This window comes from Doryrhamphus excisus, chromosome 12 (assembly GCF_030265055.1).
Source record: "Doryrhamphus excisus isolate RoL2022-K1 chromosome 12, RoL_Dexc_1.0, whole genome shotgun sequence".
Taxonomy (NCBI): domain Eukaryota; kingdom Metazoa; phylum Chordata; class Actinopteri; order Syngnathiformes; family Syngnathidae; genus Doryrhamphus; species Doryrhamphus excisus.
Genome location: NC_080477.1, coordinates 1,770,310 through 1,794,923, shown reverse-complemented (window position 1 = coordinate 1,794,923; position 24,614 = coordinate 1,770,310). Strand labels below are relative to the sequence as shown.

General features: G+C 38.0%; 1 protein-coding gene across 4 annotated transcripts in view; it reads left to right on the top strand.

Annotated features, from left to right (window-relative positions):
• The window catches only part of LOC131139329 (granule associated Rac and RHOG effector protein 1-like), a 48,784-nt gene extending 25,426 nt beyond the window's left edge, over nucleotides 1–23,358 (top strand). For 2 of the 4 annotated variants that reach the window (XM_058088841.1, XM_058088842.1), the window contains exons 3-14: nucleotides 4,236–4,448; nucleotides 6,303–6,443; nucleotides 6,543–6,638; nucleotides 7,755–7,916; nucleotides 8,008–8,166; nucleotides 9,928–10,025; nucleotides 12,127–12,252; nucleotides 13,492–14,570; nucleotides 14,644–14,809; nucleotides 14,908–15,045; nucleotides 16,483–16,558; nucleotides 18,400–23,358. In XM_058088841.1, coding sequence (XP_057944824.1) covers nucleotides 4,236–4,448; nucleotides 6,303–6,443; nucleotides 6,543–6,638; nucleotides 7,755–7,916; nucleotides 8,008–8,166; nucleotides 9,928–10,025; nucleotides 12,127–12,252; nucleotides 13,492–14,570; nucleotides 14,644–14,809; nucleotides 14,908–15,045; nucleotides 16,483–16,558; nucleotides 18,400–18,795 — 2,850 coding nt within the window. In that variant the 3' untranslated portion in view covers nucleotides 18,796–23,358. Of the gene's footprint in view, nucleotides 1–4,235; nucleotides 4,449–6,302; nucleotides 6,444–6,542; nucleotides 6,639–7,754; nucleotides 7,917–8,007; nucleotides 8,167–9,927; nucleotides 10,026–12,126; nucleotides 12,253–13,491; nucleotides 14,571–14,643; nucleotides 14,810–14,907; nucleotides 16,559–18,399 lie in introns of all 4 variants that reach the window. The other 2 variants (XM_058088843.1, XR_009132227.1) reach the window with 2 other exon arrangements.
• The last annotated feature ends 1,256 nt before the right edge of the window (nucleotides 23,359–24,614 follow it).

Sequence of the window (24,614 nt, the reverse complement as noted above, 5' to 3'; positions counted from 1 at the left end):
GTGAACAAATGTGACAGTTACTGATTGTAAAAGTACCAGATGGAGGGGTAGGATTTAATAAGCTTTGCTTCTTCCTACTCCTTTTGGACATGTGGAACATGTTACCTCGTACTTCGGTATGTGACAAATATATATATATATTATATATTAATTAATAATAATAATTTCATGATAATTTATATCATTGTTTTAATAACAATAAAAAAAATAATTATAAAAAATTCAAATATTTTTTAACTTTATTAGGAAAGCAGGAAGTGAACAAATGTGACAGTTACTGATTGTAAAAGTAACAGATGGAGAGGTAGGATTTAATAAGCTTTGCTTCTTCCTACTCCTTTTGGACATGTGGAACATGTCACCTCGTACTTCGGTACGTGACAAAAAAAAAATATATATATATTTTTAAAATTAATAATAATATAATAATATAATAATAATAAATGAAAAATAATAATAATAAATGAAAAAAAATGTAATTTATTTTTTTTTTATTAAACTATATTAGGAAAGCAGGAAGTGAACAAATGTGACAGTTACTGATTGTAAAAGTACCAGATGGAGGGGTAGGATTTAATAAGCTTTGCTTCTTCCTACTCCTTTTGGACATGTGGAACTGGGAACTGATTATGGGATGCACTCAATTGGAATCTGATGCATGTTCAAATGAAATGAAACCATTACCATTACCATAATTACCAGCACTAGTCAGGTTCCTCTACCACAAACTTACGGTGTGTGTGTGTGTGTGTGTGTGTATATGCACCACAAACACCATCATAGAAAGTCACCAAGTTCAAACTCCAAATGGTAAGGTACACGGAGTCTTCTTTGCAAAATGTCTTAATAAAGAGGAATGAAGAGGAAGGTCTTATAGATGACGATTTGTAAGCGAACCAATGTGCTTTTCTTCACAATGAGTCAGGAGAGCGGCCATCTGGTAACGATAAAAAGGCGCTCTTGATCCACATGCATCACGACATTCCTGGAGTCACAGCAGCAATGCCGCAGGTGTCCGAGGAAAATCATAAGAATAAAAAAATGTTGACGACTTCACGAGTCACCTTATTTGGGCTAAAGAGGCCCGTTGCCGTTTTGGCGATGTCGTTTGTTTTGTGTTTTTTTTTTTTTTTTTTTTTGTCGTCCTCATATTTTCCATGACTCCTAGAGGGATACTGCGCAGCCAATCACATGTGTTCTCCATTATCTGGAGCTGGAGCCGTGTCTCATGTTTTTTTTTTTTTTTTTTTCTTCTTCTACATTGTTGCGGCGCATTACTTTGTAACACTTGCATGTCATCCTGTCTGCTTGTGTGCTCAAGCTGTTGTTAAAATGATGACATATGCATCCTCTCGTCTGGCTGGGTGGAATCAATCCAAGCCCCCCCCCCCTCTCATCTGTTTTGTATCTGCTTGGCATACACTCTATTCCCAGGCTATGCCTATAGGGAAAACATTACATATATACAGCATATTTTTCATATAATACCTAATAAGGCACAGCAAATTGTGGTGCTTGGATATTGAATTTTTCTGCCTGAGTATATTTGCTGGATGAACTACCTGAAACACTCTTATTGTAATAGTGGGGGGGTTTGTCCACCTAAGGTGTGTTTGATTTATTTAGTTATTTACTAAATTTGAAAGCTTATGCTGTATGTATATTGTTTAGTACAGTAAACCTCGGATATATCGGAAATTCGCTCACAACGGACAGATAAAAAAGAACCGATTTTTCTGTAATGCATTTCCCATAAAAATTCATTGCATATATCGGATTTTTTTATAACGGATTTCGCCTATTTCGGACAAAATCTCCATTCCCGTTCCAATGCATTTCCATTAAATTTCCCTCGCATACGTATATCGGATGGCCGCATCGTGGCGCTCCGATTCGCCGAATCGTGACAGGCCGCTATACGACGTCGTTTGCAGCGTTGCCTGCGCGTCCAGGTACATTGGAAACATAGTCAAGGAAGTGCCTTTTTATAACGATTTACGCATATACCGGATATAAATCCGATATATGCGTAAAACGGACATTTTCCGGTATACGCATATAACGGATTTCGCTTATATCGGACAAAACTAGTGGGAACAATTGAATCCGATATATCCGAGGTTTATTGTACAACACTTCAACAGGCGGTCGAGTGGTTAGCGCGCAGACCTCACAGCTAGGAGACCCGGGTTCAATTCCACCCTCGACCATCCCTGTGTGAAGTTTGCATGTTCTCCCCGGAATAATCGTTTTTCTCCGGGTATTCCGTTTTCCTCCCACATTCCAAAAACATGCTAGGTTAATAGGCGAATCCAAATTGTCCATAGGTATAAATGTGAGTGTGAATGGTTGTTTGTCTATATGTGCCCTGTGATTGGCTGGCCACCAGTCCAGGGTGTACCCCGCTTCTCTCTCCCGAAGACAGCTGGGATAGGCTCCAGCACCCCCGCAACCATCGTGGGGATAAGCGGTAGAAAATGAATGAATGAATAACAACTGTTTGTTGACGTTTGCCTTGTTTTCAACTACTGAATGTCTTTATTCAGCACACCATGCACACTCGCACATTTAGGCAATTTCCAGATGCACTTTGCATTTTTGGTCTTTGTTTTATTTGTATGTGTTATTTTAATTGAACACGGCTGCGCGGGGTTTGAGTGGTTAGCACGTAGGCCATGCAGCTCGGAGACCTGAGTTCGATTCCACCCACGGCCATCTCTGTGTGGAGTTTGCATGTTCTCCACCGTGCATGCGTGGGTTTTCTCCAGGTACTCCGGTTTCCTCCCACATTCCAAAAACATGCTAGGTTAATTAGCGACTCCAAATTGTCCATAGGTATGAATGTGAGTGTGAATGGTTGTTTGTCTATATGTGCCCTGTGATTGGCTGGGCATTTTGTAAATTGAAAAAAAATACATCGGGACGATTGAGAGTGTCCAGGAAAAAGTTAATAAATCTGCCATGTGCATGTTATTATATATTTTGTATGGCATTTTTGTCAATAAACACGTTTTACTAGCGTGACCGTGCTCGGTTTAGTACGTAAAGTAACATGCAAGTTGCTGCGCACCCCCACGGGCCTCATCATTGGGGGAACTGAACATGGCTGCAATGTGTGGACCCCCAGAAATGAGTCAGTGTGTCTCTTGTCTTTTACTACCCTGGGATATTTCCAGCAGCTTCCTGAGAATGAAAAGCCTGTCACTGTGGGAAAGTGGAGGGTGTCCTGTTTCGAGTCTTGCGCTTGCCAGACAACAAGATAAAAGCTTAAATTGGTGATGGTCTTCAACACAATAACACAATTAAAATGCTTTCAAAGATTGTAAAATTACTTAATTTTGCCTTCAAGAAATACCCAGATTGTTTACATACAGTACAGCAGGGGTCTCAAACTTAACTAAACATTTAACTGGGGGTCACTGGAGCTAGGTTCTGGGCAAGGCCGGGCCGCATCAGGTTTTCCAAAAAAAAAACAAAAAAACGCATTTATTAAAAACAGAAAAATATACAAACTTTTTCAGTGCTTTGGTTCCGATTTTCTACAATAAAAGCTCTGATAAAACATTCCACTGTTCTCAAATATCTTACTTTTTATTTTTCTGTGCAAAATAAGATGAAAAATAAACAAATCAAGAATAAAGAAAGTCAATCAATCAGTAATAAATAAATATAATAATAATAATAAAAACTTAAACCACATCTAGTTGGTGGGTAGAAAAAATATTTTTTTCAGATTAAAATGAACAAAGCATTATTAGAGCCCTGTAGACATGACAAAACACGACTATAGTCACATTTATACTCTTTTTTTTTTTATTTACAACATATTGCGCAACTGCAGAGTCTTGAGACACATGCTAACTCTCAAACTAGAGAGCTAGTGACCTAAACGGTAGCCTTCAAGTTATTTCCTTTAAACTTAAATAGCCAAAAACTTACCACTTCCACACGGATAGGGAGGATAACTATTAACAGTTATTTAACCTTTAACATGAACATTAATCAAACGTAATAATTTTTTCTGGGTACATGATACCATACAGCATCCATATCAAACTTGCACGGGCCGCACTAACATTAAACTTTCATATCAAGGCGGGGGCCTCAAACTAGTGTCCTGCGGGCCGCGTGTTTGATACCCTTGCTGTACAGCATATATTACATATACATAACAGAGTTAATAAAATGGCTTTATTGTCTTTTTTCGTAAGTAAATCAGCTGCTCTTCCTTCCAGGTACTGGGCCGGTGCTTCTTGACAGTGATGCAGGTCCACTTCCAGTTCCTGTCGCAGACGCTGCAGAAGGTCCAGCCCGTGGCCCAGTCCTGCCTGGCAGAGGCCCTGGCTCAGGCCCAGGAGCGCTCCGCCAACGCCCGCTCCCAAAGTGCCGAAATGGGGCCACTGACGGAGCTGGAGGAAGCCTCCCGCTCGTGGAAAGGTGCAGCGGAGGTATGTTGTCTACATGTAACTTCCTCTATGACCATATAAGGGCGTGACTTTGTCAGCGGTGTTTATCAGGCCATCTGGTTCATTTAATGCCAAGATTGTATACAGTGAAGCCCGTTTATGTCGACATAACCTAAACTGAAAGTCGCCATTTTAGAAAATTTGGCACATAGAATATTGTGTTCTGGTGCTAAATAAACATGAAACATACCAAATTCTGTAGTAATAAGCAGTAAAACTAGAACAGTACAATGAGACGGAGAGCATTGCGGTAGCTTGATGGGCCTACTGTGCTATGATACAGTATGTACAGAGTCAGGCCTCGGCCTGGGGGGGTTATATAGAGAGACAGGGCCAGGACTCCTACGCTCATGTTTCAGCATCTAAAACAGTTCCTGATTCTGAGAATGTCTATGATGAAAAAAAAAAAAAATCTCAGATTGCAATAGAATCTTTTGGGAACAAATCTCAAATCTACAAATAGTTTATGTATAGTAGTCAAAGTACCGGACTTACCTTCTCATTGAATAACATGAAGTGTCTCTATACTCCTGTCACTATATTGACAGTTACTATGGTACCCATTATGTCATTGTATGGTCATATCACCTCGCACTTCGGTACGTGACTAAATAAATAAATAAATAAAAACTTAGTTGATGTTTGCTAAATCCAAGGATGAAGAGTCTTGAACCAGTCATGATGTGCTATATATATCACTATATTGACACGCACTATGGTACACATTATGGTAATGGTTTAATTTCATTTGAACATGCATCAGATTCCAATTGAGTGCATCCCATAATCAGTTCCCAGTTCCACATGTCCAAAAGGAGTAGGAAGAAGCAAAGCTTATTAAATCCTACCCCTCCATCTGGTACTTTTACAATCACTAACTGTTACATTTGTTCACTTCCTGCTTTCTTAATTTAATTTAATTTAATTTAATTTTCCATTCATTAATCATTCATTCATTTTCTACTGCTTTTTCCTCACAAGGGTCGCGGGGGTGCTGGAGCCTATCCCAGCGGTCTTAATGAAATTTAATTTAATTTAATTTAATTTAATTTAATTTAATTTTCCATTCATTAATCATTCATTCATTTTCTACTGCTTTTTCCTCACAAGGGTTGCAGGGGGTGCTGGAGCCTATCCCAGCGGTCTTAATTTAATTTAATTTAATTTAATTTAATTTTCCATTCATTAATCATTCATTCATTTTCTACTGCTTTTTCCTCACAAGGGTCGCGGGGGTGCTGGAGCCTATCCCAGCGGTCTTAATGAAATTTAATTTAATTTAATTTAATTTAATTTAATTTAATTTAATTTAATTTAATTTAATTTAATTTAATTTAATTTAATTTAATTTAATTTTCCATTCATTAATCATTCATTCATTTTCTACTGCTTTTTCCTCACAAGGGTCGCGGGGGTGCTGGAGCCTATCCCAGCGGTCTTAATGAAAATTTAATTTAATTTTCCATTCATTAATCATTCATTCATTTTCTACTGCTTTTTCCTCACAAGGGTCGCGGGGGTGCTGGAGCCTATCCCAGCGGTCTTAATGAAATGTAATTTAATTTAATTTAATTTAATTTAATTTAATTTAATTTAATTTAATTTAATTTAATTTAATTTAATTTAATTTAATTTAATTTAATTTAATTTAATTTAATTTTCCATTCATTAATCATTCATTCATTTTCTACTGCTTTTTCCTCACAAGGGTCGCGGGGGTGCTGGAGCCTATCCCAGCGGTCTTAATGAAAATTTAATTTAATTTAATTTTAATAAAACCATTACCAATCTTTTGACTGTCGCTGTATTCCTTATGAATATTGCCGTACCCGCCAGGCCACATCGAGACTGAGAGAGCGGGGTCGTGACGGCTGCCTGGCAGGCCTCCAGGTTCAGCAGCTCTTTTGCTCCCACAACACCAACATCCCAGAACACCAGCTGAAGGAACTCAGCATGAAGACAGACAACGCGTTACAGGTAACCGTTCGTTTATTGTACCCGGCGAGCATCTAGGAGGTGTCGGGTGTATTTGTCACTTGAAGTTGTCTTGATTTGTCTCTCCGTCCCGTCTGCAAGGCGTACAAAGCGGCGCTGGAGAGTCTGGGCCACAGCGAGTATGCCCTGAAGGCTGGCTTCCACCTCAACCCCAAATGCGTGGAGGCGGCCTTGCAGGTGGGTCATCTCTCACGAGTGTATACGTGGAATCTCAAAACATGTGAATTACAATTACGGTGTCTTTGAATGCAACCCCTTACTGCTCATAATAACACGCTTAAAGTGTCATTTAACTTTATTTCAATAAAATACAATAGAAATTTGAATGTTTCAGACATAGTTGCAAACGGTCATTCATCATGATTAATTTGAAAACCATAATTAAAACATTTTAATCATTTGACGCTGTTTTTAGAACCTTATTCTGACCTGAACACATCAACCGCAGTTCGATTCCAACACCATATACGTATCTCCAACTCATAAATGCGTCTCCAGTCTGCCTGGGATCGGAACGACACTTCCTCATTGTCACTAGAGGACCTTGAGATGCATTCAGGGACACTCTGAAAATTACAACGTCTTTATTATACGTACTATGTGTTTGTGTGGTCTAAATAAACAAATAAAAACAGTGGATATTCTCATATAACTATGCTCGGAAATCCCAGAAAATAAACTCAAAACATGTGAATTACAATTACGGTGTCTTTGAATGCAACCCCTTACTGCTCATAATAACACGCTTAAAGTGTCATTTAACTTTATTTCAATAAAATACAATAGAAATTTGAATATTTCAGACATAATTGCAAACGGTGATTCCTCATGATTAATTTGAAAACCGTAATTAAAACATTTTAATCTTTTGACGCTGTTTTTAGAACCTTATTCTGACCTGAACACATCAACCGCAGTTCGATTCCAACACCATATACGTATCTCCAACTCATAAATGCGTCTCCAGTCTGCCTGGGATCGGAACGACACTTCCTCATTGTCACTAGAGGACCTTGAGATGCATTCAGGGACACTCTGAAAATCACAATGTCTAAAATCTTATACGTACTATGTGTCATTTAACTTTCTTTCAATGAAATATAATAGAAATTTGAATGTTTCAGACATAGTTGCAAAAGGTGATTCGTCATGATTAATTTGAAAACCGTAATTAAAACATTTTAATCGTTTGACAGCCCGAGTTATGAGAGGTTACACTAATTTTTATATATCCCCCATCACACAGAACTTTGCATATACTGACCGATGTTGGATTTGTATCATCTGTTGCAGGGCTGCTGCAGCGAAGCAGAGGCGCAGCAGGCGGGCCGGATGCAGACCACCTCCCAGCCCATCCAGTGCGAGCTGCCCACCATTCCGGTGCAGATCGGTTCGCACTTCCTCAAAGGGGTCTCCTTCAACGAGTCAGCGGCAGAGAACCTCAAACTGAAAATGGTACGGCCGTGTTTTCCAAGTTCATATTCCAATCCGTGCATTTTCTTAATTATCGCTACGACACTATGACTAATGAGGAAAAACTTGTCAGCAAACGATGCTGCAGCTCATTAAGGAGGCACTGGGCCAAAATGGGGTGTCCCCCAGAGACGACTCCCCCGTCACCGAGGTGCTCAACCAGGTGTGTCCATCCAGCTGGAGAGGGGCCTGCAAGACGGCCGTCCAGCTGCTCTTTGCTCAGGCTGGGCTGGTGAGTACACAATGATGTCGTTTCCACCAGAAACCGCTATAGCACCCACTTAAAAACTTAAAGTGTAACATTTGGATAAATAAAGTTTTAAGATCCAACTTTAAATTTACAAAAAAAAAACATTCATTCATTCTTGCTGGAGCCTATCCCAGCTGTCTTTGAGCGAGCGGTGGGGTACACCCTGGACTGGTCGCCAGCCAATCACAGGGCACATATAGACAGACAACCATTCACACTCACATTCATACCTATGGACAATTTGGAGTCGCTAATTAACCTAGCATGTTTTTGGAATGTGGGAGGAAACCGGAGTACCCGGAAAAAAAAAAAACCCGCATGCACGGGGAGAACATGCAAACTCTACACAGAGATGGCCGAGGGTGGAATTGAAACCTGGTCTCCTAGCTGTGAGGTCTGTGCGCTAACCACTACACCACCGTGCCGCCGCTTTCCTAATATAGTTTAATTATTTTTTTTTTTATTAAAGGTATTATATAAATTACCATACAAATATTATTATTAATTTAAAAAATATTTTTTTTATTAATTTTTTTTGTCACATACCGAAGTACGAGGTGACATGTTCCACATGTCCAAAAGGAGTAGGAAGAAGCAGAGCTTATTAAATCCTACCCATCCATCTGGTACTTTTACAACAGTAACTGTTATATTTGTTCACTTCCTGCTTTCCTAATATAGTTAAAAAAAAAATTTTTATTTTTTTTTAAATTGTTTTTTAAATTATTATTTAAAAAAATATATATAAATTATCATAAAAATTATTCTTATTTAAAAATATATATAGATATACATATATTTTGTATATTATATATGTATTGTTTCTTGAATTGGCTCATTGTTGTTCATTGTTTGATTTCCTTACTCCATTCCATAGTTTGATTCCACACACTGAAATGCGGAACAAAGTATCTCGATATATCGCCGAAACGATATTTTCTTACACGCCTATTGACTATATGGTCCATAACTTGCTTATTAAAAATACCTTTTTTTGCGGAGGCATCCAAGAGGTGTAAGCCAACCCCGCAGAGACACCAAAGAGAAACGTTCCCTCCACATCTGGATGAAGGATGGGCTCGCCTGGGCTGGCTTCTCCACCCTCCCAAAAAATCTTTGCAGAGTAACATTAGTGTGTTTATCCTGCAGTGTTTATTTCGTCTGTGTGGTCTGATGTGTGTGTGTGTGTGTGTGTACTCCGTCAGGGGAGTATTCCCATGCCAGCTTGTTATAAAAGAATGATGATGATGGATGGGCCCGTGTCGCTCCTTATCTGCCTGACAGAAACCTTGTAAATACACGAGAACAGACACACGACTCGCCGTTACGACGCAGTCGTAACATCATCACCTTCCCAGAAAAACACAACTATTTGTTTGGAGTTCCTGGAAGAATCCCTCAGTGGTGTTCCCCCCCTTTTTCTTCCTGTCCTCACTAATCTGTGTGTCAGCATTAAATCCTCATAAGGGAGGGAGCCTGCGGTTTCCGTGGATACACCTGCCCCCCCCCCCCTTTCCTCATAATAACAATGGGGTAACTTCCTGCAGTGCAGTACAGTGCAGGAAATAGACCCCTCCCACTTTTCGACCCAGCTGTGAAGGTTCAGGAGGAGCCGAAGCCTCGTTGAAATAACTTTGTTTGCTGTTTTCGGCTCATTTTGAGATTTTGTCCCTCATCCATTCCCGCTGTTTTCCAAAATATCGACAAGCTAACAGACTAACTGATTAGCATGTGTCTTCACAGGTGGTGGTTGATACGGCTCAGATAGAGAACAAGGAGTCCTACGCTCCTCAGATCACCCTAGAAGGATCCAGGCTGGTGGTCCAGGTCCCCTCCACATGGTGAGCGAGTCCAAAATGTGTGCGTTTCCTGGAGCTACGGTTCAAGTTGAATGCACGAGTGTGTGAGTTTTTGCGGGAGCCGAGGGACAAAAGTCAACAAAGTGACATCATGTGGTTGACTGATGACTTCCGTGTACACTAAAAAAAAAAAAAAACAGGATGTGACATTCAGGATCTTCAATTTGTGTCCGGAGGCTCAGGTTTTAGTCCAAACACATGATGAACTTCCTGATTAATAGGAGTACAATTTGAACTAGAGGAGGGGTGTGTTTGTTTTTCATGCCTGGACAGCTGAGATGAATGGAGGCAGCCGATGTATGAAACCAGTCTTAGCTCTAGAACAGGGGTCTCAAACTCAATTTACTTGGGGGCCACTGGAGCTCGGGTCTGGGTGAGACTGGGCCGCATCCGTTTTTCCAAAAAAAAACAAAAAACAAAAAAAAAGCATTTATTAAAAACAAAAAAATTTAAAAAACTCAAATTTTCTACAATAAAAGCTCTGATAAAACATTCCACTGTTCTCAAATATCTTACTTTTTATTTTTCTACACAAAATAAGATGAAAAATAAATAAACGAATAAAGAAAATCAATCAATCAGTAATAAATAAATAAATATAATAATAATAATAATAAACCGGCAAATAATAAAAACTTAATAAACCACATATAGTTGGTGGGTAGACAAATTATTTTTTTCAGATTAAAATGAACAAAGCATTATTAGAGCCCTGTAGACATGACAAAACACGACTATAGTCACATTTATACTCTTTTTATTTACAACATATTGCGCAACTGCAGGGTCTTGAGACACATGCTAACTCGCAAACTAGAGAGCTAGCGACCTAAACGGTAGCCTTCAAGTTATTTCCTTTCAACTTAAATAGCCAAAAACTTACCACTTCCACACGGATAGGGAGGATAACTATTAACAGTTATTTAACCTTTAACATGAACATTAATCAAATGTAATATTTTTTTCTGGGTACATGATACCATACAGCATCCATATCAAAAACTTACCACTTCCACACGGATAGGGAGGATAACTATTAACAGTTATTTAACCTTTAACATGAACATTAATCAAATGTAATATTTTTTTCTGGGTACATGATACCATACAGCATCCATATCAAAAACTTACCACTTCCACACGGATAGGGAGGATAACTATTAACAGTTATTTAACCTTTAACATGAACATTAATCAAACGTAATATTTTTTTCTGGGTACATGATACCATACAGCATCCATATCAAAAACTTACCACTTCCACACGGATAGGGAGGATAACTATTAACAGTTATTTAACCTTTAACATGAACATTAATCAAACGTAATATTTTTTTCTGGGTACATGATACCATACAGCATCCATAACAAACATTAAACTTTCATATCAAGGCGGGGGCCTCAAACTAGTGTCCTGCGGGCCACATTTGGCACTAAAAAAAGCAGGATGTGACATTCAGGATCTTCAATTTGTGTCCGGAGGCTCATGTTTAGTCCAAACACATGATGAACTTCCTGATTAATAGGAGTACAATTTGAACTAGAGGAGGGGTGTGTTTGTTTTTCATGCCTGGACAGCTGAGATGAATAGAGGCAGCCAATGCATGAAACCAGTCTGAGCTCTAGAAGGTCTTTTTTTTTTTTTTTTTTTTTGGACTCCTCTTCATTTTTGAATATCCCGTGTCAGCTTTCTGTTTGTCTAGGCCCGCGCCGCCAAGCAGGATTTGCGGGTTTACAAGGTAACTCCAGGTTATTTGGTGTTAAGAGTTCAATGCTGTGCACAGTTTTATCATCACGCTATAAGGGTCTGCTGACACTTCCTCGCCTTCTTCTACCGAGTGTCTATATTAAAAGATATAGATCATCCGCAGATCCTCTCGGCGGGAGCTCCACTCACAAAGCTTTCGCGCTCAAACCTTTGTACTTGTTGACCTTGTGAGAGCAAGGAGAGCGAGCCATTATGCCGTGCACAAAAGATACAAAATCTCATCTGACACGACTTAAGAGGCTGAACACATAAAACCGGTTGCAGCTGAAAGAGATACAAGAACATTGATAAAATAATGTGTGTGTGTGTGTGTAGGTGTCTGAAGGAAGACCCGGCAACAATGTCTTTGCTCCAGCGTAGCCTTGATCCAGAGAAGACTCTGGGACTCGTTGATGTGCTCTACACTGCAGTCTTTGACATCAATAGATGGAAGGAGAGGAAGTGAGTCACATTATTATTATTATTATTATTATTCATTCATTTTCTACCGCTTATCCTCACGAGGGTCACAGGGGAATGCTGGAGCCTATCCCAGCTGTCTTCGAGCGAGAGAGGCAGGGTACACGCTGGACTGGTGGCCAGCCAATCACAGGGCACATATAGACAAACAACCATTCACACTCACATTCATACCTATGGACAATTTGGAGTGGCTAATTAACCTAGCATGTTTTTGGAATGTGGGAGGAAACCGGAGTACCCGGAGAAAACCCACGCATGCACGGGGAGAACATAAGAGGAGAACAAACTCCTCACAGAGATGGCCGAGGGTGGAATTGAACCCTGGTCTCCTAACTGTGAGGCCTGTGTGCTTACCCCTTGGCCAGCCGTGATTGTGATTATGATGGTTATGATGGTTGTGATTATTATGATTATTTTATGATTATTTTTAATATATTATTTTATTATTTTTGTTATTATTATGATTTTTAAATTATGATTAAAAAAATATTATCATGATGATGATGATTATTATTATTATCGTGATCATGATGATGATTATTTTATTATTATTTTATTCTATTATTTTATTGTATTATTTTATTATTATTATATTATTATTTATTTTTATTATTTTTTATTATTTTTTAATTGTTATTAATATTGTGATCATGATGATGATGATTATTATTTTATTATTTTATTATATTATTTTATTATATTATTTTATTATTATTTATTTTTATTTATAAATTTTATTATCGTGATCATGATGATGATTATTTTATTATTATTATCGTGATCATGATGATTATTATTTTTATTATTATTATGGTGATCATGATGATGATTATTATTTTTATTATTATTATGGTGATCATGATGATTATTATTTTTATTATTATTATGGTGATCATGATGATGATGATGATTATTTTTATTATTATTATTGTGATCATGATGATTATTGTTATACATTTTTTTATTATTACATTTTATTATTGTCAAATGGAACTCAAATTCCATTCCAACAAGTGCTGGAGTGCATGAGAAAGCGGAAAGGATAACATCCATCTTTTTGAACACAAGGCCTTTTATGAATATTATATTTCCCAGTACAGCAGCAACAGAACCAATGTTGTAGTAGAAGTAAGGAGCAAACTGCTGAGCCAGCATTAAAGGCGCTGATGACTTCATTGTAAACGACTATTAATAATTCCATGATTCTTCTTTCCAAAGGGAACAATCTTTGCCGACTATTCAGATTCAACTCCAGCGGGAGAGCCCGGACTTCGGCGGCCATGTGGATCTACCGCCGGGCGCCAGCTCCAAGTCCTCCAGCGGCCTGCCCAAAACCATCTCCAAGCTCACGTCCAAGTTCACCAAGAAGGCGTCATCCAGCTCCAACAGCGGGGGCAGTTACTCCATCCCCACCACCCCCTCCCGCAGCATGCTGAGCAGCGGCGGGTCCGAGGACAAGGCCAAGAGTTTGGGCCGCAGCGAGGGGAGGCTGCACAGCATCCTTCAGATGGGCGGTCTCTCCTGCGCCCCCGACGCCAGCCAGCAGAACCCGCTGGCTAATGGTCTCGGCTGCGACGACCAGGGCATGAACCTCCCCACCGACCAAGAGATGCAGGACGTCATCGACTTTCTCTCAGGGTTCAACATGGGCAAATCCCAGCAGGCCTCCCCCCTCGTCAAGAGGAGGAACTCTGTGGCATCCGCAAACCCAGCCGAGCTAAAACCCCCGCCTGGACCGTCGCCGACATCCCCGGGTATATCTCACAGCGCCCTGCCGCCCCTGAGCCAGACCCTACCCCAACCCCAGGCTCAGGCTCCGACATTAGTTCAGAAGCAGCAGCCAAATGCGACATCGCAGCAGCAGCCGCCCCCGCCTGCGCCCCAGCAGCCCTCCCCGCAGGCCCTCCAGTACTACCAGCACCTCTTGCAGCCCATTGGCCAGCAGCAGCAGCAGCAGCAGCCGCCGCCCCCTCAGCTGCCTCCCCAACAGACACCCCAACAGGTCCTACCCCAGCAGAGAGCGGCCAGCAAGTGGCTCGGCACATCTAGCCAGCAAGCACCCCCTGGAGGGTTGTCACCACTGGGTCCCATCGGACAGTGGGGGGGCTCCCCGGGGCTGCCGGACCTGAGCTCAGACTTGTACAGTCTGGGCCTGGTGAGCACATACATGGACAGCGTCATGTCCGAGGTGCTGGGCCAGAAACCTCAGGGGCCGCGCAACAACACGTGGCCCAACAGAGAGCAGAGCGACGGCGTGTTTGGCGTCCTGGGGGACACGCTGCCCTTCGACCCCGCGGGTAATGCCAAGTCTTTGCCACGGTTTGACGTGGTCTGTGCAAAACGTGTCTGAAAGTCAAACCTCTTCCACAGTCGGCTCCGACCCGGAGTTCGCCCGCTACGTCGCCGGGGTCAGCCAGGCCATGCAGCAGAAGCGCCAGGTGCAGCATCCCCGTCGCCCTAGCAACCCCCGCAGCAACTGGCCCATGCCGGATGAGCAGCACAGGACCTGGGGCCACCCCGAGTACTACAGCGAGGGGTGGGTGTCGCCTTCTTTAACGTCATCTAAGAACACCCGTCAGGTCGGCTTCCTTTTCCAGTCAACATGACCGCTTGTTGATGTTTGCGTCTTCTCAGAGAGGCCGTGAACAGCAGCTGGTCGGCCAATCAGGGAGACTCGGCCAGCTCCAGCGATGAGACGTCGTCCGCCAATGGAGACAGTCTCTTCTCCATGTTCTCTGGGCCGGATCTCGTAGCCGCAGTCAAGCAAAGAAGGTACGTTTTGAGAAAAAAAAAAGGAATAGACAAATTTCTTAATGTTGGCCCATTATGTTCTACTCCCTTATGTTTTACTGTACTGCTGATACAGTATTCATAGTGTTCATTCACAATACACAATGTATGCAAACATGTATAGTGATAAATATAATGATAAACCAGTGTGGCTGATTTGGCTACTAGCCTCCGACATCGCTAACATTCATTCATTCATTTTTGCTGGAGCCTATCCCAGCTGTCTTCGGGCAAGAGGCGGGGTACACTCACCAGCCAATCACAGGGCACATATAGACAAACCACCATTCACACTCACATTCATACCTATGGACAATTTGGAGTCGCTAATTAACCTAGCATGTTTTTGGAATGTCGCTGGGGTGCTGGAGCCTATCCCAGTTGTCTTCGGGCGAGAGAGGCGGGGTACACTCTGGACTGGTGGCCAGCCAATCACAGGGCTCATATAGACAAACAACCATTCACACTCACATTCATACCTATGGACAATTTGGTGTCGCTAATTAACCTAGCATGTTTTTGGAATGTGGGAGGAAACCGGAATACCCGGAGAAAACCGCAAAGAAATCATGCAAACTTCACACAGAGATCGCCGAGGGTGGAATTGAACCCGGGTCTCCTAGCTGTGAGGTCTGCGCACTAACCACCCACCCTAGATCGAAAACAATCAACCATAAATATTTAGATTAATCAGATAAATTAATCTGAGAGAATATATATACTATTTTACTTTCATTCATTCATTCATTTTCTACCGCTTATTCCTCACGAGGGTCGCGGGGGGTGCTGGAGCCTATCCCAGCTGTCTTCGGGCGAGAGGCGGGGTACACCCTGGACTGGTGGCCAGCCAATCACAGGGCACATATAGACAAACAACCATTCACACTCACATTCATACCTATGGACAATTTGGAGTGGCTAATTAACCTAGCATGTTTTTGGAATGTGGGAGGAAACCGGAGTACCCGGAGAAAACCCACGCATGCACGGGGAGAACATGCAAACTCCACACAGAGATGGCCGAGGGCGGGGACCGAACCCTGGTCTCCTAGCTGTGAGGTCTGCGCACTAACCACCAGACCGCCGTGCCGCCCTATTTTACTTTATTTTACTTTATTTTTCCTATTTTCACAGCATTTCTGACATTTTTCTCAAATACAATAAAAGACCATTCTTATAATAATTTTTAAATAAAATAATTTTAAATAATTTAATAAATAAATAAATAATTTGTAATAATGTTGCCCTGAAGGAGCTAACGGGGAAAAGGTCTAGTCATCATAAAAAAACACGCATACTCGTGAAAAAACTGCAGACAGGAAGTAGCACACAAATAAACAAATGACACAAATAGAAGCTTTGGTTTAAGTTAGGGAAGATTATTGTATGTTTCTGTTTACACCCAAACGTCGGCTACAGGAAACACAGCTGTGGTGAGCCAGAAGTGTGCACGCTGCCCTCGCCGCCGCTCCATCACATGACCGACGACAGCCAAGTAAGCTCCGCCTTTTGCCGACTGTCACTCTTTTTTTTTTTTTTACATCATGAAGGATAACCTTGATATTGAAGCACGTCGCCGCTCTTTTTTTTTTTTTTTTTACATTTTTTAAATTTCTGTCTCCGCTTGGAGTGTTTGGCGTATGTGTGAAAAATGCTGACTCATCACTTATCTTATGGGCGCAACTGAAAGTGAAAGTGAAGTGTGAAAAACACCCTTTGTGTCTGCAGCATGCAGTGTATTGACTTAGCAAGTATTCGCTAGCTCCTTTTACACATTCTTGCTACGAGAGGAGATAATGGAAGTAGAAATAACTACACAAGTATCAAAGTAACCGTCAGACTCTAATAGATACGTAGTACATACCCGTGTATATATACACAGCATATATAAATGATAAATTGGTCTTTAATCATGAAAAGCGTAGTGGGAGGTACTGTACTGACCCAAATATAGGACCCTTCTTTTTTCAAGGCATTTTTTTTTGACTGGTGGGTGTGACAGGAAGAAAAGCTCTGATTCACTTGGGGAGAAGTCATTGGGTGCCACATGTTGGTTTGCAAGTATAAATCTCAAGACCCCAAATATAAGACGAATATAAGACTTATAAAAATTACATTGAATATTATTACTTATTTGTAAGTATTACAAGTACTTTTTACACACTATTTTTTTCTTGAAAATAATTAATAATATTATTTTCTTTAGAAAATGTGACTTTTTTCAGAATATTATGACATTATTGTTTTTAGAAAATAAATTAATTCTCATAAGATTTTTTTTTCTCATGGAAAAATACTACTAGTCTTAAAAAAAATAATAAATTATCTAAAATTTACCTTTTGGTCTTTTTTCTATAAAAATAAAAATACACTGTTATTCTTGGAAATGATGAGTTTTGCGCTTGAAGAAATATGACTTCATTCTAGTAATTCAAAATTCTAATTATAAAAATATTTTATTTATAACTTATTTTATTTACAAATAGTTTTTTTTTTAATATTGTGACATTTTTTTACTTGGAAAAAATACTACAACATTTAAACGTATTTTTTTATTTATAAAAATATTTTATTTCTAACTTATTTTATTTATAAATATTTACAACTACTAGTAACTACTAGTGGTATAATTACTACTAGAAGTTGTTTTTCCTATTTTCAGAATATTATGTTTTTTTTTTATTTTCTGACATTTTTTACTTGGAAAAAGTACTACAACATTTAAACGTATTTTTTTATTTATAAAAATATTTTATTTATAACTTATTTTATTTAGAAATATTTATAACTATGAGTAAATACTAGTAGTATAATTACTACTAGAACTTGTTTTTCCTATTTTCAGAATATTATGGGTTTTTTTGAATATTCTGACATTTTTTACTTGGAAAAAGTACTACAACATTTAAACGTATTTTTTTTATTTATAAAAATATTTTATTTATAAATATTTATAACTACGAGTAACTACTAGTAGTATAATTACTACTAGAACTTGTTTTTCCTATTTTCAGAATATTATGGGTTTTTTTGAATTTTCTGACATTTTTTACTTGGAAAACGTACTACAACATTTAAACGTATTTTTTTTTATTTATAAAAATATTTTATTTATAACTTATTTTATTTATAAATATTTATAACTACTAGTAACTACTAGTAGTATAATTACTACTAGAACTTGTTTTTCCTATTTTCAGAATATCATGTTTTTTTACTTTTTTTTTTTTTTTTACAGAATATTTATGTTTTTTTATGTTTTTTTAAAGATTTTTTCTTTTAAATGGACTTAACACATGTAATATGATTTCATTCATTTTCCAAAATGCTCCGCAGGATAGCAAAACAAAAACATGGCCTCCCAAAGCGCCGTGGCAGCACTCGGCCCACAGCAGCTTGACGGCGGCGGCGGGGGCGGCGGCCAATCCCAGCTCTTCCTTGTACCAGATGAACCTCCTGCCGCCGTCGTCGCAGTGGAGCGACTCCATGCAGATGCTCCAGTCGCCCGTATGGTCGGCGGCCAGCGAGTGCTCGCCGGCGCCCGCTATCTCCTCGCCTTTCCCCTTCGCCCAGCAGCAGCAGACGCAGCAGACGCAACAACAACAACAACAACAACAACAACAACAACAACAACAACAACAACAACAGCAGCAGCTGAAAGCCATGAGCAAGGGCTTCAAGGCCTTCCCCTTAAAACACGAGCACAGGCCCTCCTTCCTGCACCAGTACTGACAAGTAAATACTCAACACACTCAAAGTATTTCTACACAACAGTACACACGACTATGAGGGCCACACTCACAACTCTAACAGTACTACCGCCACAATACAGTCGTAGTAAACAAGGCGTTTAATCAAATATTAGGACTTTATTCATGTAGTATACTATTTTTCCCAACAAAAAAAAGCCCACACAACCATGTTAATCAAATATTCAGACTTTTTTTCTTGCGAAAACATTACTTTTTTTTTCTTTGAAAAAAATCGAAATTAAAAAAATTCGGAATTTTTTTTTTTTTTTGTAATATCACAACATTTATTTTTGAAATGGAACGTTCCACCATTAAAACAAACAAAAGTAACACTTTATCATCAAAATACAACTCAAATATTCAGACTTTTTTTCTTGAGAAAACATGACTTTTTTTTCTTCGAAAAAAATCGAATAAAAAAAATTCTGAATTTTTTTTTGTAATATCACGATATTTATTTTTGAAATGGAACGTTCCACCATTATAACAAACAAAAGTAACACTTTCAGTACTACTGCCACAATCCAGTCGTAGTAAACACGTTTAAACTTGAAAAATACAACTTTTATGCTGTACTTTTTATTTCAATAATCAAATATTAGGACTTTATTCATGTAGTATACTATTTTTCCCAACAAAAAAAAGCCCACACAACCATGTTAATCAAATATTCAGACTTTTTTTTTTTGCGAAAACATGACTTTTTTTTCTTTGAAAAAAATCGAATTAAAAAAATTCTGAATTTTATTTTTGAAATGGAACGTTCCACCATTAAAACAAACAAAAGTAACACTTTATCATCAAAATATGACAGTTTTTTCCTTGGGGAAATAAAATGGCATGACTTTTTCATAAAATACTTCATTCCGGGGTATTTTTCTTGAATAAATACAAAAATAAATACAATAAAAGAAGTTTTTGTACTACGACTTTTTCTGGAAAAGTTTTATTCTTGTAAATTCAAAATATACAAAAATATGACGACTTCAAATAAAGAAAATTGACAAATGTACTATTATGACTTGAAAAATAGAGTTTTTTCATAAATGATATTTTTTTCAATAGCATTACAACTTTTTCTTGAAAAAAAATATTTACATTTCTATATACAACTTTTACACAAACATACTGTACTGACATATTTATTCTCATCACGGTTTGTAATGAAATACCATAAGTTTTGTCGACTTTAGTCGCCTAGCGGTGCAACTTTATTCTCGTAATACGACCTATTTTTCTTGAAAGATGTGATGTGATGCCTTTTAAAAAAAATATGTAACAATATTCTCACAATAGGATTTTTTCGTGAATGAAATCTGACTGCAAAATTTCGATTTCATTCTCGTAACATCGTTCTTGTAATATTCTGACTTTGTTCTCATAGCTTTTGCGACTTTATTCTTGGAATATTTCTAAAGTACAACCTTATTCTGGTGATATCTTGACTTATTTTTCCTGACAAAAGTTACTCCGACTAGTAAAAAAAAAAAAAAAGTCAACATTGACCGGATTATGCTTATGCTTTTCGCGTAAAAATACAATTTTATTCTCGCAATATTATCACTTTTTTCTGGCATTGAGTTTTTTTCTTCTAGTATTCCAAATATAAATATAAATATAAATATTATGACTTCTTTTGGGTTTTATGTTTAGTTTTTTTACTCCAATACAATTTTTGGGGGGGGTAAAATTCCCACTTTATTCTAGTAATACTCCGCGTTTATTGTCGGCATTTTTGCCAATTTATTCTATTTATTTATTCAATTTATTCATGATAAAAGGACCTTCCAGCATCGTTACTTTTTTTTTAAAATACATTTTTTTTCTTTATAATGTTGGCGACTTATTAGAGTAAAAAAAAAATGGTAATGTAATATCAGAATATGATTAATTTGTCGTTATTATAATTTTTTACCTTCTGGTAACAGTATGACTTTTTTGTGAAATCTGCCTGTAAGAGTCCGGATTTATTTTTGTAGTAAAAAAATAAATTTACGACTTTATTCTTGCAAATTTATGACTTTTTTTCCTCGTAAATCTACGACTTTTTTGTCGTAAATGTAAAAAAATCTCAACACTTTAATACTCTGTCCTAACAGCATAGCCTGAAACGGCTACATGGGCAAAAGTAATATTACGACTTTTTTCTCGTAAATTTACGACTTTATTCTTGCAAATGTATGACTTTTTTTCTCGTAAATGTACGACTTTTTTCTCATAAATGGAAAAAAAAGCTCAACACTTTAATACTCTGTCCTAACAGCATAGCCTGAAACGGCTGCATGGGCAAATGCAATATTACGACTTTTTTCTCGTAAATTTACGACTTTCTCGACGTTCTCGAACTGCCTAAGACAGCGATATGACGTCTTACATGATAATGGGCCATGGGCAAAGGTAATATTGCGATTTTAGTGTACGCGTTTTTCTCGTACATCTACGAGAAAAAAAATTGTAAATTTACGACTTTATTTTCATAAATGTACGACTTTATTCTCGTACAGTTTTTTTTTTACTTTATTCTCGCAAATGTATGTTTTTAGCATTGTAAAGTGTCTTACTTTATTCTAGTAAAGTTTACGGCTTTATTCTCATAAATTTACGACTTTGCTCTCGAAATCAGATTTTTTTTTTTCAATATGTCCCAAATACGTCGGCGTACGAAAATGACTTTCGACTTCCGAATTTGTGCCAATTTTATACTAGTAAAAAAAAAAAAAAAAGTGATTAGAGTTTTGGTATGTTATGAGAGGGGGGAGGGGTAATGTTCCGACAATAAAATAATTAAACTATTTTGACAATTTCCCCCAGAAAAAAATTGTCATTTTAAAGATTTTATTTGGGTTTTTTTCTCTCGTAAATCTACGAGAAAAAAAGTTGTAAATTTACGACTTTATTTTCATAAATGTACGACTTTATTCTCGTACAGTTTTTTTTTTACTTTATTCTCATAAATGTATGTTTTTAGCATCGTAAAGTGTCTTACTTTATTCTAGTAAATTTACGACTTTATTCTCATAAATTTACGACTTTGCTCTAGAAATCTGATTTTTTTTCCCAATATGTCCCAAATACGTCGGCGTACGAAAATAACATTTTCCGACTTCCGAATTTGTGCCAATTTTATACTAGTAAAAAAAAAAGTGTTCAGAGTTTTGGTATGTTATGAGAGGGGGGGGTGGTAACGTTCCGACAATAAAATGTTGAAACTATTTTGGCAATTTCCCCCAGAAAAAAAGTCATTTTAAAGATTTTATTTTATTTTATTTTTTTCGTAAATCTACAAGAAAAAAAGTTGTAAATTTCCGACTTTATTTTCATAAATGTACGACTTTATTCTCGTAAATGTGTGTTTTTAGTGTTGTAAAGTGTCTTACTTTATTTTAGTAAATTTACGACTTTCTCATAAATTTACGACTTTTTTTTTTTCAATATGTCCCAAGTACGTCGGCGTACGAAAATGACTTCCGACTTCCGAATTTTTGCCAATTTTATACTAGTAAAAAAAAAGTGTTCAGAGTTTTGGTATGTTATGGGAGGGAGGTAACGTTCCGACAATAAAATGATGAAACTATTTTGACAATTTCCCCCAGAAAAAAAATTTCATTTTAAAGATTTAATTTTATTTTTTTTCTCGTAAATCTACGAGAAAAAAAGTTGTAAATTTACGACTTTATTTTCATAAATGTACGACTTTATTCTCATACAGTTTTTTTTTTACTTTATTCTCGCAAATTCCCCCAAGAAAAAAATTGTCATTTTAAAAATGTTATTTTGTTTTTATCGTAAACTTGACAAATCGACAAATAAGTTTCTATAACTTTAGAACTGTTTTTTTCCCGTTTTTTCAGTGTGGCCCTCGTACTCCTGTGTACTCCTGTGTACCTACTCCCCCCCAACCCCCCAACCCCCGAGTCCCCATGCCTTGATGACTAAACAGGCGGCGGCCCTGGTGTTGGTTTCTCTGTCTGCGGCGGGCAGTGGCGCCCCCCTCAGGCAAGAGCTGGAGACCGCTTGAAACGACGTAACGTAACGTAACGTAACGTAAGCTGTAACTGCCAAAATGTACGGCCATTGACGAAATACACACTTTTTACCACGAGGCTTTGAGCGGGCTCAGCACACGTTAATGGACACTACTACTACTACTACTACTACTACTACTACTACTACTACTACTACTATAAGTATAGTTTTTTTTTCTCTTATCCAAGCAGCAACAAATGTGCCATGTTGGAATCGACCATAGCACTTCAGTCCTCGGGGCGTCCTTTGCAACCAAAGCAGGAGATATGAAGTTAGCGCTTTGACACCAACTCTTCTTCTTCTTCTTCGTCTTCTTCTTCTTCTTCGTCTCCACGTGTGTCGTCGTTTCTCTGGTCCAAGTACTGACAGTATTACTTATTTTTCTATTTACCACGACTGTATGTCCTCCTACAGCAAGAGAGGGAGAGAATTATTATTTTTTTTTCAACTGTTATTTTCCCGCTGATGTGAAAAAAAAGCGCATTTTGTCCTCCATCTTTACCAAAAAAAATAAGAAATAAAACACTTTTTTTTTTCTTTGATTGCTTTCTATGGGCGCCGCTTATCGCCCGGAATGTTATTATTATTTTTTTTTTTTGTTTAGTGGATGTTTGCCGATGCCAATGTTGCCTGTATTTATGATAATGACACCATGTTTTCAGAAAAACTAACATACTTCAAATGTTTACAGTTTGCTGTATATACATATAAATATATATCTTTTTATAGTTAATGTGCTTTGCACAATCAAACATATATATGTATATGTATACATATAGATATATGTATGTATATATATATATGCTTTGTTTGCTTTTTCTTTTTCTCATTTTGGGGTTCTGTGTTCTCTCCCTAATATTCTGATTTTTTTTTCTAAAGACATCCAATGACAAAACGTGTTAGCTTTTTCTCAGCCGTGTCAATTGGTTGACTTATTAGTGGCTCAAATGAAAATACATGATAACATAGATGACGTGAAGGGGGGGGGGGGGGGCTGGGGAGGGCTGCTTGGCTTATGTTGCTTCTTGTTCCTTTGAGCTGGCACCTTCAAAAAAAAAAAAAGTCTCCCCAAGTGTACCAGCAATGCAAAAAAAGAATAAAAATAACTAGCAATTTCAAAATGTCTTCTCTGTTTTCTCCTTTTATGGCTCATTTTTTTTCATGGCTGAATTTACTCTGCTTTGTACCACAGAGTATTAGGGACACGGTATTTAGGCACATCAGGTTGGAGTAGTTACTGAGGAACTCATGTACATATATTTAGAGTAGCTACCTAGGAACTAGTGAGTAAGGCATGTGACTTTAGAGTAGTTACTGAGGAACTTATGTACATATATTTAGAGTAGTTGCAGAGGAACTAGTGACTAAAGCATGTGACTTTAGAGTAGTTACTGAGGAACTTATGTACATACATTTTGAGTAGCTACCGAGGAACTAGTGAGTAAGGCATGTGACTTTAGAGTAGTTACTGAGGAACTTATGTACATATATTTAGAGTAGTTACTGAGGAACTAGTGAGTAAGGCATGTGACTTTAGAGTAGTTACTGAGGAACTTATGTACATATATTTAGAGTAGCTACCGAGGAACTAGAGACTAAGGCATGTGACTTTAGAGTAGTTACTGAGGAACTTATGTACATATATTTAGAGTAGTTACCGAGGAGCTAGAGACTAAGGCATGTGACTTTAGAGTAGTTACTGGGGAACTTATGTACATACATTTTGAGTAGCTACCGAGGAACTAGAGACTAAGGCATGTGACTTTAGAGTTG